Source organism: Coffea arabica, chromosome 1e (assembly GCF_036785885.1).
Source record: "Coffea arabica cultivar ET-39 chromosome 1e, Coffea Arabica ET-39 HiFi, whole genome shotgun sequence".
NCBI lineage: Eukaryota > Viridiplantae > Streptophyta > Magnoliopsida > Gentianales > Rubiaceae > Coffea > Coffea arabica.
The window spans coordinates 6,579,672-6,591,359 of NC_092311.1; the positions used below are offsets into that span (position 1 = coordinate 6,579,672).

At 34.0% G+C, this 11,688-nt stretch overlaps 1 protein-coding gene across 1 annotated transcript; it reads right to left on the minus strand.

The window, feature by feature from the left end:
• Positions 1–8,775: 8,775 nt before the first annotated feature.
• LOC113737089 (MDIS1-interacting receptor like kinase 2-like) lies at positions 8,776–10,922 on the minus strand. The gene is made up of 2 exons (XM_072071966.1): positions 9,634–10,922; positions 8,776–9,453 (listed from the first exon to the last, which is right to left on the minus strand). Exons 1-2 carry the CDS (start codon positions 10,643–10,645, stop codon positions 9,074–9,076), a joined length of 1,392 nt encoding a protein of 463 aa, XP_071928067.1. The 5' UTR covers positions 10,646–10,922; the 3' UTR covers positions 8,776–9,073.
• Positions 10,923–11,688: the final 766 nt, after the last annotated feature.

Here is an 11,688-nt window from a genome sequence, read left to right on the forward strand (position 1 = left end):
TTGTATTTCATACATTTCATCATCTCTACAATAATCTGTGTAATGCTGAAATTCCCTCTCATCACATGTTCCATCACCATCACACTCGTCTCCTTCTCCCTCATTTTCAATTTTCTCTGAGTCAACCTGTTCACCTTCTCCAGTAGTTGAGTGAAAACCTGCTGCAATTATAGATGTATCACCTTGCCTAGTAGCTCCATGCACTGCTTCTTTTTGTATAATGCTATCCTTCCACTCTAAAGCAGCAAATGATCGCGAAATATAACCCCTTTTCCTAATAGATTGTGAGGTTTTGACAAATTTACTACTACCTGCATGGATTGTTTGACCTTGCTCCCCATCATCAATTTCCTGTATTACCATTGTAGACTTGTGCACATTTGGTGGCTTCACGATGGTCTTTGTTTGAATTTTTAATGCCTCATCTTGTGGAACATGGTTGCATATCACTTCCATCAACTTGAACTGCTCCACCCAACTACAAAACTCTCTGATATGCTCGTCAGTTTGGAGTTCTTTCAATCCATGGTTGATATCACTTCTTGGATCAAGATAATAGTAGAATATGACTTCGTTGTTGTAGCCACACTTTTTCACCATGGTGTTAATCTAATGCATTGACATCCTATCGCCATCACAAAGATCAAAATAGCCTATCTCCCCACCAACATAGCTCTTATATTTATCCCCTTGAATTCTACCACCATGCTGCATCTTAATTGAAAATAATGAGCATCCATGCTCTGCATTAACAAACCAAATAGTGGTAGGTATTGTTAATTGATATATATCCAATTTGTTAATAAAAACTACATGCTGAAATTAATTTTTAATTCTTCAATGCAGGTTCATTTCTTCACCACACAAAACCTTAATATTATACCTTAGTTAGTCAATGAATACAACAAAATTCACATTTTTTTCTGCCTAATAATTTAGCTTAACAACATGTGAATGTAGGACCCCTTGTAAACTACTATAACGACAAAAGGGAGGACCATTCTCTCATGTCCCTTTCATGCCCCTTTGTTATATAAAATAACCCTTTAAAACCTAAAATCACAGACCCCACACACTTAAATTTTTTGACATTTTTGCATTTTGTGTTAATATTCCCATAATTTACACTATCTTTTACCAACAATCTTCTGCACCAAAACAAATTTTATAAGAACTTACCATACATCGTGTGCGGATCAACATGCTCATCCCTCGGTCGTTTCACCCAGTCCATTGAAATCACTAGCTTCACAATTTCCTTGGCTGCTCATGTTTTTCAGATGATTAGGCTATAAATCTAGTTATTTACTATTTTGATTTGATTTACAGGTGGTCACGATCACCCTTCGCCGGAGAAGATAAAGTGAAGCAAACGATCGGTTGGTCAACTTTGGGAATGAAGCCAAATATGGGTTCCCTTGTTCCAATAACCTTTTGGACATTTTGCCCATATCAGAATATTCGTTCAACTCAAGGGCCCTTGTAACGGGATGGGACACCGCTAAAAGTCGATAAAATGACTCTGCTAGCGCGTTTATGTGAGTTTAGTGACCTTTTGGGCCACAAAAAAAGTTTGATGACCAAAGGGTGCCATTTTCAATAGTTTAGTAACATTTTGGGCCATTCACTCTTTTCCAATTATGAAAAAGAATTATATATATATATTCTTAATATTTATATATTCTCTTAAGACTTTTTTCGTCAAAATATATTCTCTTGAGAATTGATATAGATAAAATACAAATTACATAAATAATTTGTAGCAATAGTAAAACATAATTTATTTGCACTGACACAACTTACCTCGCCTAATCTACAAATTCAAGATCTATATGTTCTAAGGTTCATTGGATCGAAGAGCAATGCCTCGAATTGATTTGTTAAATAATAAGAATTTATTTGTATTTTTTATGAATTTATTTTTATGAATTTTTAAAAATATTTAAGGAATTAAAAATATATTTTTTATACTTATAAATTTGCAGCAATCACAAAGAAAGCATCTTTTTTTTATCTATTATTACACAAAACTAAGATCATTTCATTTATTAAAACAAACTCATCTTTTTTTATTTCTTGGCCTATAATTACATTTTAAAATACTTTTTAATAGTCATTTTACACTATTAAATTAAAAAAACCATTACATTTACTGCCAATTGAATTAAAAAAATCAAACATAAATAGCAAAACGGCATACCAAAGGACATAGCCATATATATACTTCCATCAAGTGTATATATATTATTGCTTATCATACACATGTTACATTGCATCAAGCGAATAAAAGAAGAAGACTTAAGTTGCACTAAGCAAAAAGGTACAAGTGCACGAAGCACAAGAGGGAAAACAGAAGAAGTACAAAACTCTTAAGCATAAGAGGGAAAACGAGAACGCGCAAAATTTGGTGAATAGTAAAATGCGCAACTACTTATATGTAGTAGGAAAAAAGGGATTAGGAGAAAAAAAGATGGTATATTACAAGAAAATTCATGTGAGTTGTAGGGTTTAAATTGGAAGTCCAAATAAAGAAATGTTTCTCCTTAAATAAATTATTAAAAAAGGGTTATAATCATAATGAGGAGGGTTCAATTGTTTTCTTCTTCTTCTTTTATTGCTGTTTTTAATCTTTAATTTCTATAAAATTTCAATTCATTAAAATATAGAGGAATTCTTATCATAAAAACACGCATGGATTTATTACTACTGCACTATGGTTTTCATAGGAAAAGAATGCATCTTAACTGGAACTTGCAGTTTTTTTTCTTGTTTAGTTTTTTACAAATTTCTAAATCAGATGATCCACACGCAATAGCAATTCCTTTATGTTTGGTCTATGTATATGGATGTAAGTGTTAATATTTGGCATAAATTAAACATGAAATTTTTTTATTTGACTAGAAATATAGATTGCATAAAAATTAACTAGAGAAGCATGGATTATTCTAAACGTAAAAAATTTGACTACTTTTTTTTTCATTTTTTTAGTGAAGATATCCTATCACTTACATTACGATTTTGGTGATACTGATATCATGTGTAGTTTTATTTGTCCAAACCTCTTTTCATTCTTTTGTTTATCTATAATGTATGTACTTTGAAACACTAGGAACTCGAGCAAAAACTTTCTAGATGATCATTGTTACATAGTAGTATTAATTAGTTATGCATCAAACATAGAAGAATATTACTTTTCATAGAATCTTTGAGGTTTTTATAGATAGCTTCCTTCTTACATGAATTTTAGCTGAAACTTAAAAGTTTGATCCATCTAAAATTAAAATCACCGTAATATAGTAGATAGTATAATAATACCCAGCACTGAACAGAAGAAAAACCTCCCGGGCCACTACCCTCTTTTAGTTTGGACTTCCTCAAAACTCTTTCAATTTTTTCTCATTCCCGTTCTTTTTGTTTTCCACATTACAATACTTACAATCTTTGCATTTATGATAGTCCTAAACTTAATTTTAAATTACAAATATCAGAACCATATTAAAACATAGGAGTTGCAATAGATAAAAGCCACTAACTAAACACAATCTAGAACAGCAAGCCAGGTAAAAGTATAAGTGCTTGTGTTGTTTTTAAGATACTCCTTTCTTAGTCCTCTGATATCCTATTTACTAATCAAGTGCAATGTGTAAAATTACGCAACCAAGACCAAGTGATTTAGACAAACACTAGCAAGTAAACACTGCAAAATGATCCGTTAGGTGAAAAATTTCCCTTATACTTGATTATTACGATTCCTTTTGTACACCAAAAAAAAAATAATAGTCCCCCATAGTTTTGCATATTGGCACATGATTTTCTTAACATTTCAAAATATCCACATAACCTTCTATAGCTTTATGTAAAGTAAAAAATGGAGAGAAAGTACCTTGTGTTATAGAAATTGATCCTCACACACTCTAAGAACTTATATAGCGAAATTATAATATCCATTTAACCTCCTTATAGTTTTTTTTTTATATAAAAATTCACTTAATTCTCCTATAGTTTTTCATATATCTATACGATTCCCCCCATGATTTTATACAAAGTGGTTAGACTCTCATTTGGATTGGCACTTAAGTAAGAGTAATAATATGATATTTCAACAAACAACCTTGTCTAGGTTGCTTTCTATCAAATATCCACTTTACATAAAGTTACAAGGGATTATGTGAATATTTTAAGCGTTAGGGAGGTCATGTGATAATGTGTTAAACCATAGGGAAGTTACTAGTAATTTACACACAAAAAATGGCGTGAATTAGTGGTTTCATAATTGTTTAATATACATCTATTAGAATGTGTGATACAACAACATCACGTACAAAAAATGCTCATCTTTGAATTTAAGGTCGATTTTGTTTGGTAGCAATGATTCTCGAGAATTTCCAAATATGATCATAATCAAGCTGGAGCACAGCGGTTTTAAGGTTTTTACTTTTTTGCTATTCTCAACACATTTACAAAAGTAATTTCTCATTTGGATTTACAGCTATTTGAAATATCTTTTCAACTTTTTACCTGTATATATATACATCTATTTTTTATAATTTAACGTATGTGAGATAGAAAAATGAAAAATTGGTTAGATAACGTACATTGTGATTAATAAGAACATTGGCTTTCCAAATTGCCAAATGCTAATCACAGGAATATAGGTCTCGCAATTTTAAATATGTAACATGCTGCTCCAAGTTGCCAGTAAAGATGGGATATGTATCCCTCCAAAAAAAAACGATGGATCTGTAAGTAATGTATTTGTTCAGGCCAACTTGGCGGTAGTACCCCTAATAATGTACTATTACTATTTCTTTTTGGGATCCTTCTGCCTTCTTATAGGCGAATAATGTTGTTTTGGAATTTGTTTTTTCCTAAGTAGCAAGTTTTAGTTGTTTTAGTCAACTTAGTTGGACTTACTACAAAAACAAAAGAAAAAAGGAAAAGAAAATCAACTTCCTTTAATGCTAGATGGTGTGAGTCATCCTGGAATCTGCAAATTTCACTTCATTTATAGGTTTTTTGCTTTATAAATTTTTTCCAACAGAAGAGGGATGGGACTAAAGGAGCGAGGAGGTGATGGGGGAATTTTTTCACTTCATTTATAGATTGGTTAGTTAAAAATAAAGAAATTATTGTGAATTTAAAAATTAAGTAAACTGACATCTTTATAATTGCATCAAGCTGGAATTATTTATAAAGTTAAAGAAGATGCCAATGCCCGCTCAAGTTCGAAGATGCAGGTTTGAAAAGGTCAAGGTAGAAGAGCATGTTTCAATTACTATTTTGTGAAAAAATTTTCCTTGCACATTTTTTAATTACGTTTTTATTTCACATATATCACATCGTTACAATTTATTCTTCTACAAAAACTCCAAAAACTTTTACATTTTAGTTATATGGCAGAAATTTTAGAATGCCTTTAGAATGTCAATCATTTTGTCCTAGTGCTTGTTGCCGCCATTTGATTTTATTTGGTCCTTATATGTTGCTTTTGAAGTTGTATATACCAAATTGGGGCTGGTAGAGACCTTTGGTTGGTTTAAGTAAAATTTATCCACTGATGGTATTCATACAATTTCTTATATAAAATTTGATGTAATTATCATATTTTGATATATGTAAACAAAATTCACATGTAGATGAATGACATTGTATGAGTGTATGCCAAATCTTGTAACAAACAAAACCAGACAAACCCCAACTTTTTTTTTTAAAATGAAATTTTTTATTTATTTTAAGAAAATTTGACAGAGTTTCCCCTTATAAATGGATGAAAACTCCCTGCCAACAAACCCAAATTGAAGAAAAATATCACATGGCACTTGCTACATTCTAATTTTACAAAAGGTGATTGATATGCCGAAATAAATCGCGATTCCTCTCCAATGTTTGCAAGACGGTACCTTATGTACTTTAGCGGCTCCTGTAGATGCCCTCGTTACCGCCATGAACACCGTGCTTTCCCATTAATGATTCCTTTACAACTTGTGCCCTAAAGTTGGGAAATGACATTGAATCTAGAGCTACAATGGCTTTAACCGCAGATGGCAGCTCTTGAGGTAAGTTAAAGAGTCGCTGTGATCCCAAGTTCAAGCTGGCTAATTTATCTGCTGCACCGTTTGCCTCTCTGAAGACATGTGAAATCTGAACTGAAGCTTGAGCTACTATTTTCCTGATTTGACGTAGTGTATTGCATAGGGGCCATTTGGCCAGAGAGTTGGATTGAATCAATCTCACCAACACCGCCGAATCAACTTCAACAGCAAAACCTTCCATGCCTCTTTGAACACACAAAGTCAAACCAAATAAAAGGGAAAGGCTCTCTGCTGCCAAGACACTCACGTCACCAAATTCTTTGTAAAAGGCCAAAATTACCTCCCCCTGGTGGTTCCTGACCAACCCAGCCCCAGCGGCCACCTGTTGTCCGACACTTGCATCTGTGTTAAGCTTTAGGGAACCCGGAGGAGGTTTATCCCAAGATACAGCCACATGTCGATGCAAAATTGTAGTTGAAGGAGCTAAAGTTGACCCCAGGTTTATCCCAAGACAAACCCCAACTTAGTTTGCCTTATCCGCATATTCGACTTAATTTGGGATTTAGGAGGAGAAAATTAACTAAAAAAATACCAAATTGAAAATTTTACAACCTTTTAGAAATTCTATTTTTTTTACTATACAATTAGTGTCAACGTGGTCAAAGAAGACCTGAGCTCAGGCCATCTTAGCTGGTTCTCTATTTTAGATTACGATAATGCATAACGATGGATTAGTTGTTAGTTGCTATTTATCTTTTTTTTTTTTTAAAGAGAATTAATAGTGGCTCTCCCTTTATTCCTTGGAGAGTCGAACTTGTGACCTCTCAGATACAGATGAAGATACAAATGAAGAATCTTATCTTGGCAAATAGGCTGCATTTGGGCTTAGTATTCAATAATTACAAATAACTAAGAAGTTCCAAATCTTTTAGAATAATTGTTCAAAGAGTAACAGATCAATCCCACGTGCCATTGTAAATCAAGCAACTGCTACTTGATTTTATAGGTAGCAAACTTTCAAATACCCTGCAAATTCCAAAGAAGATGATGGAAAGCATATCTCTCGAAAAATATTTCATAGAAAGTTCCTGTAATTTAATTTAAATACTTTTGGTGGGAGACATAAACATCATTGCCAGAGGGACAATATATGCTCCATAAACATGATTCTAAAAATTTTGCAATCAGATCCTCTACTCATTAAAATAGAAACACTTTACCTAGCCAAAATACTTCATCTTTGAGTTCCTCATTCCTATTATCTCTAGGAAATTTCGCAATTAGGGGACCATATGTGGAATTCAATGCAATTAATTTTCTTCAATAGTTTACCAGAAAACACATAGAAATCTTAATTAAGTACACACCTAGAGTATGATAAAAACATTAGTCCTGGTATGATTTTAGAGATGCATCTATATGTATTACCTTTTTGTTTACAACAAGTCATTCATACCTAATCAAATTCATGTTAGCCAATAACTAAGCACAATAAAAAATGTTGCATTGTCATAACATTTTTTTGGTAGTCTTTCTTTCAAATTTCTCTTTGTCGAAATGTAGATCCAGTTATTTCTTGCAACAATAGGAGGATGGAAGGTCATCCGCCTATGGTTGCTGCTTCTTCCCATTATGAACCTTATACTTTCAGTACTTAGTACTTCAATGAAAAAAAAAAAATAGAGATTGTCCTTGCTTTGGTTGGTGGAGTTTCTTCTGCTTCACGAACTAACTAACATGTGAGAATGAGGAGTAAGTATTAAGAAATCTAGTTGGAAGCTAAAAGACTATATACATACATTCCAGGGCAATGCACAATCTAAAGACTATACACGCGTTGCAATTGCATTATTATGATCATTGCCATATTTGCTTTTCTGAGGCACACAACAGAAAAATCTATTAATTTTTCTTAACTAGAAAATTATGCAAATGCCACCAAATATTAATCCTTTATGATTTTTGTCCCAAGCTAGTGAAAATACAAGACAATTCGGTTTTATGGATCGAACATCCAATGCCTTTATACAAGCATGCTTAGCTATGTCACATCTTCAGCATTATTCCCTTCCTGAAGCACAAAACACTTCTCAACTTTTCTACCATGAGGCAAGGTTGTCCAGATGCTTTCTTTTGTGCTCCACTGCCACAACCTGGCTCAAGCTTTTTAAAGTATTAGATCCAATACTAGAAGAATTGCAATTTAGGAATGCATAAATCTTGGTATCAAGTTTTGAACATGAAATTCATTCTAAGGAACGCTCTGACTCAATACTGGAGTTAGGGCCTTTATTCAAAGGGCTTCTTATGTTCAGTTTGTAGACTTTTCGTACAACTAATTGTTCGCTATAAATTAATAGACATGCACCAACTCAATATTTGAAAAATAAAATAAAAAATTGTCTACACTTGTGATTTACTGTGTCCTGTATTTATTCGTTCATCTAATTGTATAGAATTGCCCAATTGTTAATATTACCCATAAGACGACAATATGTAAATTCTAATAAGCCAATAATGGAATACATTAAAACTATCGAATGAATATTAGGTTTGCAAGCAATTCATGTGACTAACCATATGAGAGAAGTTCAATGTTAATGAAACAAAATTTACACAATAAAAAAGATTTATAAAAAGAAATAAGAATAGCATCATATAATATGTGTTATTTTAAAGTTTCATTGTAGAATTGGTGAGGGCAATTTGAAATTTCAATGCTTTTGGAGGGGCAATTGTGGAGATAGATTGAATATTATGAAAATTCGGGGGGCAAGAGCGAGACAATAATAAAAAAAAAAATAGACCTTTTTAAAGTTAATCTATAATTTTTCATAAGTCAAGCGGTACAATTGCAATGCTTGGAGTCAACATATCCCCGCCCTGCTCAAACTAGAACTTCACCCCTGCATGCTTTGACACTAATATTGCTATTTTTTCTTACAAGGGATCATAGCAAAATTTTCCCCAAATTTAGAGTTGTAGACAACAAAATTTGAAAATTTTGGATAGAGCAAGGAAAGATACTTACACAGAGAAGTTCAAACATTTGTCTTTTGCAGGTCCAGAAGTTGTCCAATTGTAACTATTGGGAATACGTTGAATTGAGATGGTATTTCCTTTAACAGTTGGACGCACACTTGCTTCATTGTCGGCCTTAACTGAGGATTGGGTTCTAAACATGACAATGCCAGCTTTGCCACCAAGGTCACTTGTTTTGACTCTTGCTTACTTGGAGATGAAAGTCGAGGATCCACAATGTCTTTCAACAGTATATCATATGCTGTTGAAGTGGATGATGATGCCGACAATGTGGACACTATGAAATCCCCTGGATGCTTACCCATGATCACTTCTAAAGCTAATACTCCAAAACTATAAACATCACATTTTTCATTTACTTCCATGGTAAAAGCAAGTTCTGCAATTCACAAAAAAATATTCACTTTAGACTATGGTGCAGATGAATCTCTTTAGAGTATTGAATCATAATCCAAAAGCATAATTTGCTTTGCTCATGCTAGCATTATGTAATTATAAAATAGTTGAAAAAGAGAAGGTAAAGCGAAAATTGGATTTGTTTAAGCAAAGAAGAGTATACCTGGAGCAGCATATCCATAAGTTCCAGCAAATGAAGTCCAATGAGATGAATCAGGCATCAAGATTCTTGCAGTGCCAAAATCAGAAATATGGGCTTGATACTCAGAGTCTAACAAAATATTTTTGCTAGATATATCTCGATGAATTATGGAAGGCAAACAATTTTGATGCATATAAGATAATGCATTTGCCACATCTTTAATAATGTTTACCCTCTTGATCCAGTCGAACATGGCAGCTATTTCATCATTGCTCAACAGGTGCAGCAAGCTTCCCCCTTCCAAGAATTCATAAACCAAGAAAGTGTGTTGTGCATGTGAGCAGAATCCGTACAGCTTCACGATGTTGCGATGCCTTATATTTGTTAACGCACGTATCTCATTGGCGAAATCTTTTGGCCACCTCAAGGCACCACCATCCGTTTCATGAAGTTTCTTGACAGCAACCACTTGACCATTTGGCAACTCTGCTCTAAATACACTTCCAAATGCTCCCACTCCGATGCAATACTTGGGGTCAAAATTTTCTATTGCATCAATGATGTTCTCATAGACCATTTTCCCATCAAAGCTCCAGACAGAGAACATATTTTTAGTGAATTCCCGAGGCTTATTCTCCATGCTTCTCGTATGTGACCTTGCACGAATGAAGATGCCTAGAACCACGACCGAAAGAAATATGGTTGCCAGTATTGGAGCAACAACTAGAAAGATCATTCTTTTAGTTGTCCTTCTACGAGTGTTCTTTTGAGTTGGTTGAGAGCAAGGTTTCAATCCAGCAACACTGCCACATAAACCTTTATTGTTTCTCAGGGAATCAAATGGAGCTTTTTGAAATGCACTAATGTTGGGAAGAGGACCTTCCAATTGATTGAAGGATATATCAATGGAAATCAAACTGAAGCAATGATCAAAGCTTTTTGGGATGAAACCTGATATCCTATTATGGGAAAGATTCATCGTCTCACTGCTTTTCATCTCACCTAGCTCTGGTGGTAATTTGGATTCCAACATGTTTTGGCTGAGATCCAGAGTTGCAAGTGAGGGAAGATTTCCTATTTGAGAAGGAATACTATCGATGAGTGCATTTTGGCTCAAGTTTAAATCCAGCAATTGTGTTCAATTGTCTATTTGTTCTGGAATTGAGCCACTAAGATTATTGGCCGACAAACTAAGATTTAAAAGTCTAGACATCTGACCAATTTCTGATGGTATATTGCCTGAAAGGTCGTTGCTATCCAGCTTAAGCTCAAGCAACAAAGTCAACTTCCCCAAACTTCTAGGGATCTTTCCATGCAATTGATTTGAAGAGAGATGAAATTTTTGCAGACGAGCTACCTCTCCAAGCCCAGCTGGTATTCTGCCCGAAAGATTATTGTTCGAGATCCTCAACTCTGTCAAAGTCAGATAGCCGCTCCAATTCCAAGGCAACTGACCAAAAAATTTGTTATTGTTTAAATTAATATGCTCGACATACGGAGAGACGCTAAATTCTTCAGAAATATTTCCTGATAGTTGGTTGTCAGCGGCACTAATTCTTCTTAAACTAGAACAGTGTTTCAGGCTCCTTGGAATAGCACCGACAAAGTTATTTTCAGATACTGTGAACCACGTCAGTGAGCTACCAATGCAAATATTTTCGGGTAAATGACCAGTAAAATGATTTTGAGACAGCGCTAGCCTATTTAAATGTGTAAGATTGTTGAATCCATCGGGCAGAGCACCACTTAGCTGGTTTTGGAAAATATTAATATAAGCTAGTAGCTTCAATGTTCCCAATTCGGGTGGGATAGCCCCATAAAAGTTGTTTTCAGAAAGACCCAAGTAATTGAGATTGGTTAAATTTCCTATGGCAGAAGAAATCTGTTCAGAAAGATAATTTTCGAAAAGATACAGCAGAGTCAAGTCACTTAAATTTCCAATAGACAGAGGAATCCGACCTGTGAGCGTATTGCTAGCTAAAGAGAGTTCAGTTAGAGATCTAAGCTTCCCAATCTCTTCTGGAATGGGACCCAATAGCTGGTTCCCAGAAAGAGCTAATTCATTTAGCTTTGTCA

Coding starts and splice junctions, on each gene's coding strand:
- LOC113737089 (XM_072071966.1), bottom strand. CDS start 10,645: ATGTTGGAATCCAAATTACCACCAGAGCTAGGTGAGATGAAAAGCAGT. Junction 9,454..9,633: donor TTATGGATATGCTGCTCCAG/GTATACTCTTCT, acceptor TGTGAATTGCAG/AACTTGCTTTTACCATGGAA.